At 41.8% G+C, this 20165-nt stretch overlaps 1 protein-coding gene across 1 annotated transcript in view; it reads left to right on the top strand.

The window, feature by feature from the left end:
* fmnl1b (formin-like 1b) overlaps positions 1 to 20165 on the top strand; it is a 65375-nt gene that overhangs the window by 4047 nt on the left and 41163 nt on the right. Inside the window, exons 2-4 of the mRNA XM_072678924.1 lie at positions 16296 to 16379; positions 18815 to 18895; positions 19052 to 19125. Of these exons, the coding sequence (XP_072535025.1) occupies positions 16296 to 16379; positions 18815 to 18895; positions 19052 to 19125 (239 nt within the window). The remainder of the gene's footprint in view (positions 1 to 16295; positions 16380 to 18814; positions 18896 to 19051; positions 19126 to 20165) is intronic.

Here is a 20165-nt window from a genome sequence, read left to right as displayed (position 1 = left end):
TGGTCAATAAGTATTTTGGTGAATAAATGGCCATTGAACTATAATGGGCATCTAAAGGCAGCACCACTGCTGGTGTAGGAGCATGGTAGCAGTATTATCTTAGTCTACATCAATAAATCTTTCACTGCAGGCACTGCTTTGCCCCTGTACATACAGCATATCATAAAGCAAAGTTTGTAGCTATGAATATGCAAGAGTGTAGCTGCAATAAAAAAAACAGGAAAATGAACTGCTGCAGTCTAGATCCAGCACAGCATGTGTGTGTGTGTGTGTGTGTGTGTGTGTGTGTGTGTGTGTGTGTGTGAGTATGCACAGTCTCAGCAAAAAAGTACCTTTAGTTAAATTTTAATCATGTTTACCCGAGCTAGCATGAATGCAGTTAGTGAATCACCCCTGTGTCGTGCTGGCTGTCATGGTTGGTAATTTAGCGTGAGTGTAGACCTTGGTCCCTCTGGTGCATTGCTAGATTTGTTTCCTGTAGAGAATTTCTTCTCTTTGTTTTGCAAACAACGCTAATGGGTGGCTGCAATACTGCAAAATATATATATTTCATAAGTCATTTTGAAGCATTTCAATCACAAAATTGTGATACAATTTAAAGAACTGCCAGATTCAAATTATGTCAAAAATGAAAATACAAAACAGCAAAAATGGAGACAGCAATGAAAGATAATAACATATAATATTTGAATGACATAATGTGTGAATGATGATATATAGTCTATCGTGTATATGAAGGTAAAGGTGCACGTATTTGTACTATGTATAGCAAAATGTGTCCTTAGCATTTTACCCATCTGTGGTAGTAAACACACACACACATGCTACTGGAGCGGTGGGCAGCCAACTCCAGCGCCTGGGGAGCAGAGAGGGTGAAGGGCCTTGCTCAAGGGCCCAACAGTGTAATGTTATGTGTAATGGCGTGTATGTGTGTGTATGTGTAAACACATCCTCCACTCAGTTGACTGTGCCGCATTAGCGTTACTCGACTTGACTGGCCTTACTTGGTTAGCCTTACTTGTCTTGTTCTAGACTTGTCGAGAGAACCAGAGCAGGTGAGCGTCATGTAGTTCCCCCCTGGGTAATGCAGTCTATATAGAGTCATTATGAATTGTCCAGATCCTGAAACAGCTTATGAGCAGTGTTGTTATACAAAAACAAACTAACAAAAAACTCCCGGTATGGTCCATACCATGTCAAGTGTGGGTACTGCATAACGATGAGTACCAGCACACTCCGGCCCACTTTTTCAGGCAATGGGAAGCAGAATTCTGAAGAGTTTAAAGCCGCTAAAAGCTAAATCACAGAACATCATTGCATGAAATGGTAGCAAATACACTGCCTGATGCCAGAGACATTGTTTTCTGATTAATTTAGATAGATTTCATACATCCCATTTTCCATTTTTTGAAATCCATCCATGGCAGAGAGAAACAACCATCATCAACAATTGGTATAAAACCCGGAAGATCCCTGTAGGTTCATTGGTCAATTTGTATAGTCAGTGGCTACATTTGCATTGTATACATCATACCCTCAATGACATTGTTGCTTTCGCACGACTGCCGTGCAGTTAGACTGCAGTTGGTTGATGCTGGTTAGGTAGGGGTAGATATGAGCCTTCACATCCAGTTACTGCAGGGCTTTTTCTGTGCTGCTTTCCATACTAATCAATTCAGCCAGTCCCAGCGCTAACCATGACACATAAATCAAGCCGACTCGCTGCTCTGCATGGCTCATAATATTTTCACTGACAACATTGATCCCATTCACCAAACCAGATTCCATTCCATCGACGTAAAGCATCCAAATCTTTTATGAATAAAGATGCTGCAAAAGGTTCTTTGAGGGATGCCATAGAAGAACCACGTTTGAATCCGTGAAGAACTGGGTTTGTGGAGAACCTTTACATTGGTAAAGAACTTGTCAGACCAAGCTTTCAAAAGATTCTTCACACTCACAAACCATTTGCATAAACATATAAAAATGGTTCCTTATGAAACAAAAAGTGGTTCTTCTGTGGTTTCGCTGTAGTTAAAAAATTATACACATCATTTCATTCTGATCAGGCTGACCTTCGATGCCCACTCGTTTTATGAGCTCCACCTACCTTATTGTTTCCTAATATGGCACTTTCTGACCACAGGCCCATTGAGCAGATATTATTTGGCTGGTGGATCCTTCCCGGCAGTGACACTGATTTAGTAGTAGTGTAGTAGTGAGTGTTCAGGCTGTTTATGATTTGATATTCACACAAAATTTTGAGCACAATGTTCCATGTTAATGTAAATCTGTCATGGCGTGCTAGGCCAGACACAGAGGGATGAACACTCGCAGAGATAGAGTCAAAGCAAGCTGTTTATTAACAAAAAACCAAGGAAACATAAAAGGGTAAAACGAGGCAAAAGATGTAATGAAGGGGTACAAACATAAACGCAACAGAAATGTGACAAACAAGAGGGCGAAACCAAACAAACCTGGGACTAGGAGCTGAGCTGGCGCAAGCGGCTAGCGCTGGGGGGAAAACCAAAAGGGAACCCGAAAGAAATCCTGCAGGCAGAGCCTGGGCTAAACAGGGGTTATCGCGCTCGAACGGCTCTGTAACGACAGAAGGAGGCAGAGCTGGGGAACCAGCTACTAAGCAAAAACGGCTAGGCTGACCAAACCTGGGTCACCTAGCTGGGATGTGGATAGCCAGTGAATCTTGACAGTGAGCGAGCGAGCCTTGCAGAAAACTTGGATAGCAGGGTTGACCTCAATACACCTCTAATTATACAGTCCTCTCAGGCGACCTCTAGGTTCCAAACGTTCAAATTTGACATGCAAACAGGTTCAAATTTTTGGCATTGAACCATGGAGTTCAGGCTCCTTAAGTACCCCCAGTCCCAGGTGAAACACATGAACCAAACCATGAACGATTACAACAGAACCAAAACACACATGAACACAAATGAACGGAACCAAACACACATAAATGTAAATGAACATGAACTCAACTGAACTCATGAACTCAACTGAACCAAACACACATGAACACGATAACGAGGGCCTGACAAAATCTTTACTGTATCCATGTATACTGTATGTTAATCCATGTGAATGACATATTTCCCCACCATTTTTGTTACACAATAGTGCAACAAAATGAGTGCTTCAGTAGTTTCAAACTGACCACTAGGAAAACAAACTACTGCCACAAATTGTATAGGTACAGTGAGTGCCATTATACTATTAGAGCTATTATGTACAGTAGGTCAGTTGCCTGTAGTAAGTATAAATACTGGTCTGTAGTGTACTATTAGCAACTTTCTGTGGTTTGATCAATGATACACACGGCCAAATACACACTGGCTATATTATCATGTGCACCAACCACATAGGAGCACTTTGGAGCATTACAGTGACTGCCTATCTGCTGCTGCTCAGCATCACTGCTGTGGTTGATGCACTCATGTAAGGACAACCCACCGGTGCTACCATGCTCTTAGATTTACATTTATATTTATAAGTGCTTAAAAAATATCTGTGCACGAGTCCAGAGATACCTCTAGAGATAGGTCCGGCCAAATACAGTCTCCCCTGGAGGCAGGGGTTCGAATCCCACTTCTGACAGCCCAAAACTTTGACGGGGCAGTGGTGGCTCAGCGGTTAGAGTGCCGGGATTCAATAACAGGGTTGTGGGTTCGATTCCCGGGCTCGGCAAGCTGCCACTGTTGGGCCCTTGAGCAAGGCCCTTTACCCTCTCTGCTCCCCGGGTGCTGGAGTTGGCTGCCCACCTGTGTGTGTGTTCACTACCAGATGGGTTAAATGTGGAGGACACATTTTGCTGTACAGTGACAAAAAAATGTGCACCCTTTATACAGTCAGTCAGTATAACAGTCAGAGTTCCATAGAAAAAAAAATGCACCATACTCCACAGTTACTGTAGATATCTGCACTGTGTCTGAATGTTAAACATTTTTGCTTATAGAAATGATGGTCTGCAGTCTGCGTTTGCAGACTGGTTGGACACCTAACACAGAGCTGTTTGGAGTAAGTTCACTTCACCATCTTGGTGCTAGGTCAGAGAAGTCAGAGGTAGACCTATGCGTCTTAATGGATGGTGGGACAAGCCAAGCTCTACTCAAATCTCAAAGCACTCCTGGTATGGAACTGGCTTTGACTATTACCATCAGGCAAGAAGGGACTGTACCTTTTTTATCTGTAGGTCAGTGTAAAGGATTTTAAAGCACCATTTTATCAGTTGCAAAGGCCTGACAGCGAGTATAGGAAGACCAATGTCACTGTTTGTCACAAGACAGAGGTGGACAAACTTGCAGGATCTTTTAATGCATAAAACTAAAACACAACAAACAGAAACTGTTACGGTGCAGTGTGAGGTTTGGACTTAAGAGCAGGTCAACTTTATTATATGAAACTACCCCATTTCTGTGGGGTATTTTATGGTGTGTGCTTGGTGAGATTCCCAACCTTGAACTCCCAACCCTGGTAATGGGAGTCCAGTTCACTTCCACTGCAATACCACAGCTGTGAGAGGAGGCAGCATAAACATTGTTTATAAGCAATATAGAAAAAGGGCAGGAAAACAAACAAAGGAAGTGGTGTTTACTCAAACAAAAGACAACTGAACTTAACTATCTAGCCACTGTTTACAATTTAAACCCACTGTTACCGTTCGCCCCTCTACAAAGGTGCGATGGGGAATTGTGTTTGGCTGGGTGTATTTATACCATGCCACACAGGTGGGTCTGGTCAGCGTTGATTACCGCTGGGGATTCTGGGGCTTGGCGTTCTTTGCTCCAGCTCCACTAGCTTTCATACTTTGCTGGCCGGGCCCCCTGCTGGTGGCTGACAGTACACACTGCCTGCTCACAAAAACAAAGCTTACCAAATAAACAACACAAGAATCCCATAAACCGGCCAACTCAACAAAGCGTGGAACTGACATGAACATGAACAAGCACAATGCACCACACACACAAGCCCAGACAAGGGACGAATGAAACAAAGGGGTACTTATACAGACACTAACAAGTGTCTATATAAGTATAAGGAAGCACATGGCAAAAACCAAACAAAGGAATACATGACAACAGGGGCAGGCATGACAACCAACCAGGACTAGATTAAATTATTTATTTTTTATACACACCCATGTTTGGGGACCAGACATTGACATCTAGTCCTGGTTGGTATATATATATATATATATTTTATATATATTATTTTGTTTGTTTTGTTTTCTGGTTTAAGGGTGTGTGATGATGTGACCAATGAGTGGCGCTGGTCCTCATACAAAGACAAATTAGCATAAGTGTGGGCAGTTTAATTTTACCTGGATATGGATTTGCATAAACATTTGAATAAAAACAACACATTAAAGCATGGTAGAAGGAAAAGTGAGCTATGTAATGCAAAGAAAAACAACAACAAAAGAAATACTATAGGCTTTTCTTCTCTAGGAAATGTACTTGAATAGAAGTCAAACCCCACTATAAATAGACCAATCCTAAAAAACTAGGAATACAATCTAGTTACACTGACTCCCATTAAAACTGGACTTATTCTTCCTTCTCCTGTTGCATGGGTAATCGGGCCGTGGTGGCTCAGTGGTTAGTGCGCCAGGCTGTTGATGACAGGGTTGTGGGTTCAATACCTGTGCTCAGCAAGGCACCCCTGTTGGGCCTTTGAGCAAGGCCTTTCACTCTTTCTCCTCCCTGGGTGCTGGAGTTGCCTGTCAACCGCTGTGTGTGTTCACTATCACAGGTGTGTCAAATGCAGAGGACACATTTCACTGTACAGTGACAAATACTTTTACTTTTTAAACAGTCATTTTGGAGATACAAGGTTTTGATCAGAAAGCAATGATGTATATTTGCAAAGCCCCATGACAGAAAACATCATGCCAGAAGGTACTGACTATAGATATGACTGAATGGATTACATGACAGGAGATCAACCCTGCCATCTCATTTGGCCTATAAACAGTGCAGGTCTGCTTCTGGTGGTGGCCTAAACAAATGCTCTACCAGTAAGCTGTAGGCTGTTTTCCATTCTGTGGCAGCTCATAGCAAAAGTGAAAAGGATCACATCTGAGTGCAGCAGACTCATCCAAAACAAGGGACAGGCAGGGTTATGTGGCAAGGTATAGATGCCAACGGATTGGTTCTAGTACCACGACACTCAGTGTTGTACGCTGCTGCAGTGGTGTGATATTGTACACACACACACCCAAATGAGCTTGACTTTATGTTTTACAACTGCAGCGTGCATGCAATGAACACTGTGCTTACACATGCATGTGCATGCTTAATAATCAATAGGATCTTATTAGAAATTGGCAAAGAGTCTCTAGGCAAGCTAAAAGAGACAGGTGTTTCATTATCCAAATGAGCCAATCACTTAATGGAGTCAAACAGGAGAGCACTATCGAGGGAAGTTTTCAGTTCCCAGTGGTGATTGTGGGGATTCTGCAAAATATGATTGCATAGTTTTGGCACAGTAAGACAGTACAGAGGATGTGTCTTAGCTAGTTTTTGGAATTTTAGAATTATAGCTGCTATTTGTCCAGATGTACTCGTTTTCTCTTTCTTGAGAAGCAGGATTATGGCCTATATTGACCCCAACTTGAACTTTTCTCTATACTATGCTCTTGTCTCTCTCTTTTATGAACATGGCCTGTCGGATGGGATTAAATATACATGGGGTGCTGGGGTAATTTCCTCTTTTACAGGTGCTATTCGTTTAGTTTAGTGTCTTGCAGAGTAGGCATATAAAACATTTATCAGACAAAACAATGGATACTTCAGAAGTGCATGTAAACCATTTCCAGGAGCTGGGTGGTAGAGCTCCTCTAGAATGGGAGAATCAAAGGGGTGCCTAAATGCCTAATGGCTGCTACACACAAAAAGTAATACTCCATGATATCCATGACATGACATGCAAATAGATTCAGAAAAAATGCAACCCACTAGAAACTCACTCGTCCTGCAATACTTTGACAAATAGACATATTGTTGACAGTGCAGTCTGCTGAGGTTCGCGAGGCAGCATCAGAACTACAGCATTAGCCTATGCAAATTTTATCCTGACTGAACAGCTTGGACTATGTTCAATACCAGTGAACTGTAGCGAAATCTAAGCCTGATTCTGGCAGTGGAGGAACCCAGAGGGCCTTCTAGGTTTCCAGAGAAGGCCTGGTGAGTTCAGGGAACTGAAAATTACATGTCTGCAAGTTTGAAAGTTTAAATTATTTAATATAATTTTATCATACAGCAGTATTACAGCACCGCTCTTATTCCACTGTGAAGTTTTATTTGGAAACCCGTAAAAAAAGCCCTTAAACAGGCTATGGGCAGCCGGCAGGCGAAAATTACAAATTATTATAACCAAAGATGAATAGCCCCACCAGTTTGTTCAGAAGTCCCTGTAGTTACTGAATATTACACCTAATTACACCTTCTTAGTGCATTTAATACATTTAATGCCGACAGTCTTCTTTCATGTCTCTCTCAGAAAATACAAATCTGTGGCCGTTGCACACTAAATAGTACACAAAAGAGAGGTGCACCACAATTAAAAGAAGTGTGAGGTTTAAGGAGACAGGATCTCTTTCCGACCAGCTCTGATGGAGAAAGACCTACTTAAATGTTTCTATACACTGTAGTGGCTCAGGGGTTAGTGCACTGGGTTATCAGTTACAAGGTTGTGGGTTTGATACCTGGGTTGGCTAAGCTTCTGCTGCCCTTGGTCAAGGCGCTTAGCCTTCCTTGCTCCAGTGGCACAGTAGCATGGCTGATCTCAGCTTTCTAAGCTGTGATATGCAGAGAGAAGACTTTATTTGTATTGGTCAAGTGTAATGACAATGAAGGTGCTTTTTATTTACTGTCTAAAGCCACCAGTGACGCTTTGATTTTTTTGAGTTTTCTGAGTTTGATATGTAATGCTGATGATGTTAAAATAGTGGTACATCTGAACAAGACCTTTTATTTGGGGATTGCTTTACCTTTTAACATTCTGCATGTGCCTCTACTCTATAGATGGATTTAAAGCAGCCTTATGAAGAAATGGTATTTCTTGCTCCTGGGCTCCCCCTACACCCAAGCAGTGTAATTCATGATTTGAGCCACCCCCACAGGATATGCTTTACACATGCATTTCTGGACAAGCTGAGAGATGCAGAACCATCACTGAAAGTGAAAGAAGCATGCAGGAGGGAGGGACATATGACTCGAGTTACACAGTGTTTCGCAGTTCTTGTGCCATGCCATTCTCACTATAGAGAGTATGCAAATGACATTACCAGCGATAGGAGTCATTGCAGTCACACCCACTAAATGGCAAAAAGACTGTTTGAGTGGTAGCGCTGGCTTTCAGTGGGAATGCCGCAAAACACAAATCAGGAAACTGCTGTTGTTTGGTCAAATGACTGTGCCTGAAAAAACTCCTGAGACCGTTCACTTGACTTGGCTTGATCCTCTAAACATGTGTGATTTGAGTCTCAGTTAGCTGGACGTTCCTGGGTAGACATCAATGTCCATGGAGCATTGGTACTTTGGTAATTGGGATGGGTCGTTGTCGAGTCCAACTGCCTTTAGCTTGAGACCACTTTAGCTTTGGACCACATAATACCAAACCACTCTGAACGATCGCTGTTTTGCAGGAAAAAAAAAGGGAATTGTCCTTTTATTATAGAAATCACTGGGAATTCTTCATAAAGGCAGGAATATAAATTCTGTCTGAGTATGTGTGTGTGTGTGTGTGTGTGTGTGTGTGTAGAGCAGTAAATACAGTCCTCAGCCCTGCAGCTCTGATCTCTGTGTATGGATTAGTCATTATTTATCCAGCTCTATCATCAGCTGCACACAGAAAATGATCAATGAGAGAAGCTAACTGTGTTACCATGCCACCTCTCTCCATCTCACTATCCCCTCTGCCCATTTCTCTCCATCTCCAATATCACAGACACAAGCCCTCATTTATGGACAACAGTGTATATTATATCCACTCATCACATCATAGCCTGTTCTGGGTGGCAACCTGCAATCACATCAAAATGGCATCATAGCAGTGGGTACCTAGAGGCTGGATCGTGGAAGATTTATGGCTATCTTGAGGGGCGGTGTGTTGCTACACCTAGGAGTCAATTGTGAAGGACGCCATGGGCAAAAGGAAAGGGAAAGGAAAACTCCAGTGTCAAAGTTGTGGCAGCAGTGCACAGGAAGGGAGCTGAAAGAGCACTGTTGATATGACCTATGCTCTGTGTAAGAACTATGAAGGTAGCTACACTAACAGCAATGCATTCCAAGGCATCTCTAGAATGTACCTAAGTTATTATTGATGAGGCACTAACCTTCAGTGTCACTGACTTCACTTATGCTACTTTACAGTCTTTATACATTATAACTTATAAGAGAACAACAGGGCGAGAAAAAGAGATGGACAAGATGAGCAGCACGGCATAGAGGAAGTATTTGTCCTTGAGCTCCTGTCTCCTGTTGCCTACCCTCATTTCCAACTAAAGAAAAGGAGCCGAACTATTATTAGTGGTATTGAGATACCTAAAAAAACTTAAATGAGCATGTGTGGAGATCGGTGGCATGGTAGAGTGGATGTTGCGCTATGGGCCTTCAATGTGGATAAGAGAGAGAGGGAGAGAGAGAGAGAGAGAGAGTTAAATGTGTGTGTGTGTTGTCCTGAGGGTGCATTACTGCAGATCAGCAGCTCTCCTCCCACAGACCTAATGTGTAATATAGGCCACAGCACGATGCTAATGAGACCGTGCTCAGGGGAATGTGTGTTTCCAAGTGTATGTGGATGTCTGCAAGTGTGTTTTAATCCAGTGTGTTTAAAGTGTGAGTAATCTACATGTTATTGGTCATGTTGGCCTTTATGTAGCCCCCCTTTGCCATGCCACTTGTACTGTGGTCAGAAACTGATCAATGATGAATGAGGCAGAGGGTGTCTGATAAGTAGTGTATGATAACTTATGTATAGTGGACCTGTAAAGTTTGCATGGGTTGCATACCCTGAAATTAAGCCATAGACAGGGTATTTTTCTTATTTCATGTTGGTGTTATTGACAGCACAAATGGCAGGGCTGTTCCTGTCCAGCTTCATTCTCTAAAACCAGCTCACAGATATTTGTTTGTTTGACCTCTGCTGCTACTTGATTAGGGATGTCATTTTCATAGAGGTTTGTTCCAACCCTACATGACACCACTTGAGTCTGAATTCAAAAAGAGGAAAGTATAACTGGAGCATTGAGGTGCTCTAAAACTGAACTCCCACCCAAATACTCTCTTATAATATTTGTTTTCTTGTGTTTATTGGTTTGCTAAAGGTTGAAGTTTGTGAAGGCTCACAAATACTTCCTTCTCTTAAATCTTCTCGTTCCTCAGAACTGACAATCCTAAGTGTCAGTTGGAGTCTTGTATGTCTAAAGTTTTGAGCGATGGGAGGAGAGGAAGGCCGGTCTAGCCCAGAGCAAGGTTTTAAAGCAGCATTATGTAGCATCTTGACCTTAAAATAACAGCTCTAAAATCATGTTGATGCTCCACTGACCTGTACTAAAGATAATAGCATTGGACTGGGCGATATGGTAAAAATACTATATCACAATATTTAAAGACATTTTCATGATACACAATACATGTAATAACAGCCTAAATAGATCAGTAGCATCAGATTCCTAAAAACTACTATTCAGATACTCTCACAGACTGCATACAGCGGTTTCTATTCAGCATTTGCTGTTCATCTAATTAAACCAGTCTAATTACACTGTTAGTAATGAAACCTGCAGCTGATCAGCTGATCAGTGTTTATTAAGCACTAACAATATCCTCGATCTACTTAGAAGAGCCTTTTGTGTATCACGATAACACTTCATATCACAATACGATCAAATATTGTCACATTGCCCAGCAGCATCCCTGCTGTATTTTCTGTGCTCTGCCTGCCAGAAACTGCACTTTGTGGAAGTGGGCTGGACAACACAACAATATTGAATCATATTTATGTTAAATCCTGTAATGATACCCTCCTGCCTCAGTCCACATACTTCTTTTTACTTTTTGTAAGGGTTCTGTAATCTCTGAGCTTGTCCAGGAATGCATCGTTTAGTGGTGGTTCACAGAGTGAATTGCAAGTTCTGAGTGTAGGGGGAGCCTAGGAGCGAGAAATGCCAATTATTGCATAAGGCTGCTTTAATGTGCTGTTAATAATCAGTAAAGATTCTGTGCCTTGTAGTTAAAGATATACTTAAAAATAGTTCTTTTGGGCCATAAATATAAAAAAACGAGACATAATCTGACCTCCATCCATCCATTCCATCCGTCTTCTTATTTGCTTCTTCCCATCATTCATTGTGAGCAAAGCAGGAATACCATGTGGACAGAGCTGTGTTTTTCATTTATCCATTTTACTTGAAGCTTTATTTGAATAGTTTATGGACACCATTTTACACTCTTTCAGCGTAATACCACAGGCGGCATACCATGGGACAAAACACAGTAAACCCATTTGTTTGCAAGCAAATGAATAAGTTTGAATAAATAAAAGTGGCTTAAGAGTACTAATACAGTGTTTCCTATAGATGCTATATATGCTATGTTGGGTACTGTGCTTGCATCTTTAATTGACAGTGTGTGGGTGCTGAGGAGGTTCATTATGAATTTAGAGAAAGGCTGGTTAAGAAAACTCACGGCTTGAGGCAAAAACTGGTGTTTGCTCTAAAAAAGGTCTTGGCCGAGGTGCACTGAGTCTCTGAAGATATTCAGCTGCTATAGCAGCTCACATTTTTTTGTAATGCCATGTAGGTTTATTGAAATTTTATAAAACTACAGCAGGCAAAATCAGTCGTCCATAAAACGAATACAATGGTGACATCCTACTGGCTGGATTATTGGTATTGGACACTGTTCCAGTTTATCAGTCTGTGATCATTTTGGTACATTGTGTTGCTACACCTAGAGAATAGCAGAGGCTATCATGAAATATTTTAAGAATGTCAAAACACAAAAGTAAATGTCATGCTCATGTCCAAAAGCCCCATCTGTCACAGCCACTAAAAACTAGTTTGTAGCATTTAGTTTGCGTCAGACCTCTTACTCATCAGGGCTGACCTGTACAGTTGATCTGCACTTTAAAGATAAGGTGAAAGGGAAACCTGTGTTTTGATTCAAGACAGTAAGTACACATAGTCTCAACTTCGACATCACACACATAACTATAGGCCCAAGAATAGTGCAGGCCCAAGAAAAACACTGCTGGTATGATGTATGCCATCACAAGATCACAAGTCACTTGACCTGAGTCAAAGCAAAGTCTCTAATATCTAGGTTATAAAACCGAGTCTAGTGTCAAATCTCTGACTGCGAGTCTGAGTTGAGTCTCAAGTGTCTGGGTGTGAGTCTGAGTCAAGTGTGGGTGCAGGTCTGAGAGTGAGTCTGAGTCAAGTGTGGGTGCAGGTCTAAGAGTGAGTCTGAGTCAAGTGTGGGTGCAGGTCTAAGTGTGAGTCTGAGTCAAGTGTGGGTGCAGGTATGAGAGTGAGTCTGAGTCAAATGTGAGTCTGAATCAAATCTGAGTAGAGTCTCTGAATGTGAGTCTGTGTCAAGTCTTGAGTGCGGGACCTAAACTGGCCTTGCACCATTTCAGCTGTTTTCACCGTCGCAGACAAATTTCCAATGCCTGAAAGAGTTGCAGCATGCTCCCTTCATCTCCGACTGTTGGTGTAAGGTGATAAAAAGGCTTTGCTAGGATGTCATCTTTGGGTGGGCATTGAAATTATTTGTCTGGGCGAGTATAAAATTACTAAATTGGGTTTGTTATCAGGTGCATATTTTAATGTTGACAAGTGGGCAGGAACACAATTACCGCATCCAAGTTAAGAGTCAGGTGAAGAGTCAAGAGGCTTTTATTGTCATTTCAGCTCTGTACAAGTACTTAGTGAAATGAAATTACCTTTTTTTATTCCAGCACAAAGGTGCAATATGGAACAAAAACAATACAGTTCAGACAAAAACAATACAGTACAGGACAGCCTGCAGAAAGTGCAACATGCAAGACAATACAATAAATACAATAAATATAACTCAATTCTGAGTAGAGGTAATAAATGTAAGGTGCATAGATATTTAACAGGTATGTATTGGTAATAAGGTACATAGAAGGTGCATAGAAATGTAACATGCTGTGACTATATATGCAGACAGCATACAACACACATGAAACACAGCAGGTATTATAGTAGTAAAGTATAGAATATATAAATAATATAATTGGATGCGGACAGATTTAAAATGCTATTGGTCATGGGGTGAGGGGTTTAGTTCAGTCTCTGTTCTTTTAAAGTCTGACTGCTTGTGGGACAAAGCTATTACAGAACCGTGCAGTGACAGCACGTATGCTCCTGTACCTTCGGCAGCAGTGAAAAACCTCCAGGTGAGGGATGAATTGGGTGCTTCACAATGCTGATGTCCTTACAGGTGCAGCGTGTGGGTCTGTGACAAAGGGGAGAGAGACCCCTATGATCTTCTCAGCTGTCCTCACTGTTCGCTGTAGGGTCTTGTGGTCTGAGGCATTGCAATTCCCAAACCAGGCGATGATGCAGCTGCTTAGGATGCTCTCCACAGTCCCTCTGTAGAACATGGAGAGTACAGGAGGACCACATGAGGTTCTCTGTGATGTGGACACAGAGGAACTTGGACGATTCTCTGGACGATTTCCACAACAGAGCCATTGATGTTCAGGGGGGCGTGGTTGCCTCACACTCTTCTGAAGACAACAACCATCTTGTCAACATTCAGAAGATGTTGAAGATGTCTGTAAAAAACATCTGCTAGCTGTTCCTCACAGTCTATGAGCACTCTGACAGGAATGCTATCTGGTCCAGGGGTTTTTCGTGGCTTCCAATGTCTTTAGGAGGGTCCAGGAAGCTTCACCTTGTCAAAGTGACCCTGAACAACTTCCCCTATGCATTCAACATAGTTCCTGTTGAGTTTGACCCATTAGCTGCACGGTACTTTCACCCGTCTCTGAGTGTTGAATGCTGGTATTCCTGCTATGCAAAAATCACTCTAACATGAGGAATACTAGAGGCATGTATAAGAAAGCCACCCTCTTGTTCAAATGCTCTTTTCCAGTTAGTGTATCCACATTTTGCGAATATGTCCTCCCATTCGGAACTGGAAACACCAAATTTGCGACAGAAAATATCCCGCTTGGCAGAATATTCTAGACATGCTTGGGACTGTAAACAGCCTGTAAACAGCCTGTAAACAGAATGCACTTCTCAGTTTGCCCAAATGGACCCTGGGATAACTACTTAAAATCTAAAGGGATGGGCTATCCAAGCAGAAATGGCAGTGCTGCGTGAAGGGGGTCCGGATGCTGTGGATTTTATTGTAACATCAATATGAGAAATAGGCAGCTATCTTGACCATACTGCACCTCCTGGGATACTTGCGTTTTTGCCACTTTTCCTTTTAACTGCTTGGAAAGTAACAGTTGGACTGAAACCTTTGTTAAACTGTTGTCGGTTGGTTGGTCTCACTCCTCTAGGTTTGTGTTCCAGTTAGGGGTCTGTGGCCAATAATGTATGTCTTAAATATGTCTGTATGTATATATAATGTATAAATATAAATACATTGAATTCTGGTTTACTGCAAAATTCCAATTATTAACACACAGCATCATAGTCACATTCATTACAATTTATATATATATATATATATATATATATATATATATATATATATTTATATATATAATTTTTTTTAAAATGTATTTTTACTTATTTAATTCTGTTGCAGACTTGATATCAGGAGCTGAAGCACACACGCATACACATATGCACACATACAATGGAGTATTCTTAGTGTGTGTGCTTTGGGAGGAGTGTGGCTCTAAAGTTTAGCACGTTCCCCACAGCGTGTATATATGCTCTCACTCCTAGAATGCACTTTTTAACCTGTAGATTAGCAGTGTTTGCAACATGACCTGTTGCTATGACAGCCCACTAAATAATGCATGGATGGCATGAGTGTTTTCATTAGAGGAATCGAACACACACACACACACACACACACACACACACACACACACACACAAACACACACAAAACAGTGGACAATAATGCCTTATAGAGTGTCCCTGTGACTCAGTGGCAGCAAGTAGCGCATGAATCACACATGAATCACTCAAACACACACAGCAGGTTCCTGGTGAGTTAGACCTGAGGTCACCAATCTTATCTGCAAATGGCCAGTGGCTTCAGGTTTTCATTACAAACGAGCAGGAGCCCCTCATTTACACTCAAGAATTTGAAGACGGATTAAACTGGCAAAGAATTTGGTGATTTTCTGCTTGATTCGAATGAAAAACTGCATTCCAGTAGGGGGTGAGAGGGGTCCTGAAATTAACACAGGGTCATAATTATGCATACAGATGCTTTCAGTAGCCATCAACAAACTTCTGTCACAATCCTGGTTGGATAGTTGACCACTCTTCTTGGCAGAATTGTGAGAGTTTAACTAAATTGGTTGGTTTCCTGGAATGGACGTGATCACAGTCCACATATTTTGATAGAGGTCAGGACTTTAGGAAAGCCATTCAAAATGTTTAATATTCATCCTATTAATGTGTTTTTTTATAGGTTTTAACCATCTAGTTTGTAAAGTGAGGTCCTTCATTAAGGGAAGTCCTTCATTATTCTGTCCACTTTATGCAATGTACCAGTTCCACTGGCAGCAAAACAGCCCCAGAGCATGATGCTACCACCACCATGCTGGTTGACTGGATGTTCTTTCGTCCTTGTGGTCATTTGTAAACTTTACCTTAAAGTTGTTGAGTCTGAAGCAGGGGGTTTCTGTCCTGGATGGCAGACTCTCAGTCCATGGCTTTGTAAAACTGGCTTGACTGTAGACAGCGACACTGATGGCACAGTGGCTTTCTGAATAGGTTGAATGCCTAAGACAGTCACCCAGTTAGACACCTGTGTAAGATTTTACACTGACAGAGATAGACAGCGCTCTCCACCACCATGATCAAAACACCAGCTGAGGAAACACTGTTTGGATGAACGTGGTTTCATTCCTCTAGTTCAGGTCCAGGGACATGTAGAATCTATATTAAGGCAGATTAAAGCTGCTCTGGTGGCTTTGGTGCCCAACACCAAACGTTATATTATCATCCCTGTTTATTATTTATTATTATTATCCTTAAAACTGTTGAGTAGTTAAAATCCTTTAACTCTCATTAACAATTTTCTTTCTTGTTCTCTGTGTGATATCTAGAACTCCATGAACCTTCCCCCTGACAAAGTCGAACTTCTCTGCCAGTATGACAACGAAAAGAAGTGGGAGTTGGTCTGTGACCAGGTAAGCAACACACACACCAGAGTCTGCAGAGTCTCATAAATATTGTACATCCCGTTCCTTTGAGGGGGGTCTGGGATTGATCTCTTTCTGTTTTTCAGTTTCCGTCTGCAATAAAGGCTTTACAAAGAGTTCTTTGAGCAGTACGCTAGAATAACTACTTTTAGTTTCAGAAAGTCCATTTTTGGTGATCAGGAAGAACCTCTGCGTGAAAAATCCAATTGAAATGTGCTTCCTACTAATGCATTTCCTTTCAAAAATGTTTCTTTATGGAATTAAACGTTTTTCTTTGCTCAATGAATGCTCCGTAGCACCTTCGTTATTAAAGAATTATGGACATATACACATTTACACACTTATACTTTACAGTTTTTGGGTTGTGAACCATGGACATATACACATTTACACACTTATACTTTACAGTTTTTGGGTTGTGAACCACACTCAACCTACCAATGGCAGTGACATGTTCAGAAAACCCAGCAACACAGCTATTTTAAACACTCATAACAGCACCACTAACACTGCCATACCACCACCACTATTACTGCCTGTGGTCAGAAACTAGCCAACGCTGAATGCTGTAGAGTGTAACTGATAAATATTGTATGACAACAGGTGGGCGACAGCCTGTAATTATACACTTGCTGTATATAGTGTAGATACTGCAGAAACTGCGAGTTTGTGATGGGGTGCCAGTAATTTTGCCCAAATAATGATTGGTCCAAAATCCCATCCAATATGTTCGGCTAATAGAGCTGTGTTCACAAACGTTTGGTTAAAGTGTGGGTTGCCACAACTTTTGCCCAAATGCTCATCCAGTACATTTGGCTAGTAGAGCTGTGTCCACAAACCTTTTACCAAAATATGGGATGCCAAAACATTTGTCTAAAAGCTTATGTAATACGTCTGGCTAGTAGAGTCGTGTCCACAAACTTTTGGCCCAAATGTGGAGTGGCAGTTGGAAGCATCGTTCGCAAGTTCAAGGTTAAAGTAAAACATTGGCTTCACTGCCTGGAACGAGGAGGAACAAGGAAGCTCTCATTAGCTGCCACCAGATTCCTGAGGAGGCAAGTGGTGAGTGACTGCAAAAGACCTGCAGCAAGACTTGGTGGTGACATTTCAGTTTGAACAGAAAGGCCCAGACTAAACTCTGAAGGTCTCTTTGCCTGTACTTTACTGCTAACCCAATGACACAAGAAATCTTGGGCATCATTGGACCTTCCAACAGGACAGTTCTCCCACCAAGGCTTGGTTTCAGAAGAAGTCCTGGAAGATTCTGGAGTGGTCATCACAGTCACCTGAGTTTAACACCATGGAAAATATTTGGTGGGATTTGGAGAAGGCGGTTGCCTCAGCAAATCTAAGAGTATTTGAGAACTAGAGGACACTGCTCATGATGAATAGTCTAAGATTACTCTGCATCATGTTTGCAGGAGGTTATAACAGTAAAAGGGAGCTCTACTTAGCGCAGAAGACGCTTGTCCTTGGGGGTTTAATCATTCTGAGACTGCAGTCGTCATTAAAATGGTATTCTGTGTTGAATTTGGAGAACCCACTTGTTCTTTTAGTTGTGTTGAGCTATTTAAACTGGTCTTGTTTGATTGGTTTACTTCAAACAGCTGAACGTTTGTAATGGTTGTGTGTACTGTAGCTTTCTGTAAACTCATCAGCAGGGGTTTGCCATTTAAACATAGTTTTTGTCCCTATTGTACATTCACTTTTTTAATGACCACTTTTGCCTTTGATAGAAGCCCGTGAAATAAGAGTGCTTTTCAGAAATGCCTCTAGTTGTAACTGGGGAATTGAAATATTAAAAGAACTTTTTGTCATCCTTGTGCAAGTCATTTTAGAGTAAAGAGTATATTTTATTTATTTTCATACTACTGTAATATACAAGAGTGATTTGAGCTCTTGTCAGGAGTTAAGCTACTTTGGACAATTGGTTTTATTGAGGGATGCCCTAATTTTCCTTTCTAATACTGATCCCAGATTTTCAAATATCCTGATAGTCCTGATACCGATACCAACTCTGGATAGACATAAATAGACAGTAATAAATCCTGATATTTCTTATTTATTTTAACTTTTTTTATATCTTATCCCAAATTAGATCTAATAAGCTTAACAGAACAGAATTTACAGGTTGGTCACTTCTTGCACCTGTTTTTGTGACAAAAGGAGAGCACAGAGACTCGTCTGTGATTTTTCCTGGAGCGGTCGTGTAATGTGTGACCTGCAGTCGTTGAACAGTCGTGTAGTGGGCAAACCACAACAACTTAAACATTCACCATTACAAGAGATGGAGTTGTGTGGTTTGAACAGCACAGTGACTCTACAAGTCGTGTAGTGTGTGAAAGTCCTGTCATAGATATCAGACTCACTGTATTTGCTATCTGATCAAACTGAGTACTCCACCCTATGCGTTCTCTCCTCAGGAGCGCTTTCAGGTGAAAAATCCTCCGTCGGCGTACCTGCAGAAACTGAAGAGCTTCATCGAGCAGGGAGGCTCCAGGAAGGTATGTGTGTGTGGTAGAGTGAGAAAGTGCACGGGGCAGACAGAAGAAGATAATGAACTGTTGTGTGTGTGTCAGATTGAGACGTATATGTGGAAGTGTTTGTTGGTGAAGGAGAGGAAAAGAGAGCGTTAATGCTCAGCTTGATCTGTTCGGCAGTTCAAGAGGCGTGTCCAAGAGGCCACACAAGTCCTGCGAGAGCTGGAGATATCTTTAAGGACCAATCACATTGGGTAAGAGCACACACATCCCGACGTACCCCCACCACATGCGAACATACACATAACACTTGTTATGTGAAACCAAACAGGGCTCAATTTTCCAGTTCCCACCCAGTAGCTTAGTGGCTGCTGACCACCTTTTGAATCTAAAGATACGCAAAAACGACAGCAACCACCTGCGTTTAAAGACAAAAAGGTGATAAATCAGAAATTGATAAAGTTATTCTCTGACATTTTCTCCAAGGGAAAGTTTGGGGACCATAAAGGAATCCTGCAGGCAGAACCTGGGCTATACAGGGGTTATCATAAACTGCGCTCATACGGCACTATAACGACAAAGGGGGGAGAGCTGGGGGACCAGTTACTGAGCAAAAACTCTAGGCCGACCAAACCTGGAACTGCAGTGTGCTGCCGTGAGCGAGGGTCGCCTAGCTGGGACGTGGGTAGCCAGTGAATCCTGACAGTGAGTGAGTGAGCCTCACAGAAAGCATGGATAGCAGAGTGACCTGCTCCTAAATGAGGACACAGAGCAGAAGCTGGCCTCAACACACCTCTAATTGTACAGGAACCTTTCGGGCAACCTCAAACGAAACAATTCTCTGTGTCGAACCATGGAGTTCAGGCTCCTTAAGTACCCCCAGTCCCAGGTGAAACACATGAACTCAACAATGAACGATTACAACAGAACCAAAACACACGGGAACACAAATGAACTGAACCAAACACACATTAACGTAAATGAACATGAACTGACTCAACTGAACCAAACACACATGAACACGAACGTGACGTAACTAAGGCGGAAGTCCTTGTTTGGGCCTGTGGGCGGCGGCTGATCGACCTGAGGGCGCGATAACGAGGGTCTGACAGGCAGGACAAGTTGCAAATCCTCACACCTCATTTTATTGATACTTTAGAAATATGCAAATATGGCAAAACCTGAAGATATGTCCATTAAAAAATTATGTGTAAGTAATGAGACTGACTCTAATTTCTAATTTGGAAGACCTTGTTTTTCTGGGTAGAATTCTCTGCCCTTCATCTCCCCATAA

The sequence above is a fragment of the Salminus brasiliensis genome, chromosome 5 (genome assembly GCF_030463535.1).
Source record: "Salminus brasiliensis chromosome 5, fSalBra1.hap2, whole genome shotgun sequence".
In the NCBI taxonomy this organism is placed as follows: Eukaryota; Metazoa; Chordata; class Actinopteri; order Characiformes; family Bryconidae; genus Salminus; species Salminus brasiliensis.
Note: the sequence above shows the minus strand (reverse complement) of the source record. Positions and strands in the feature narration are given on the sequence as shown.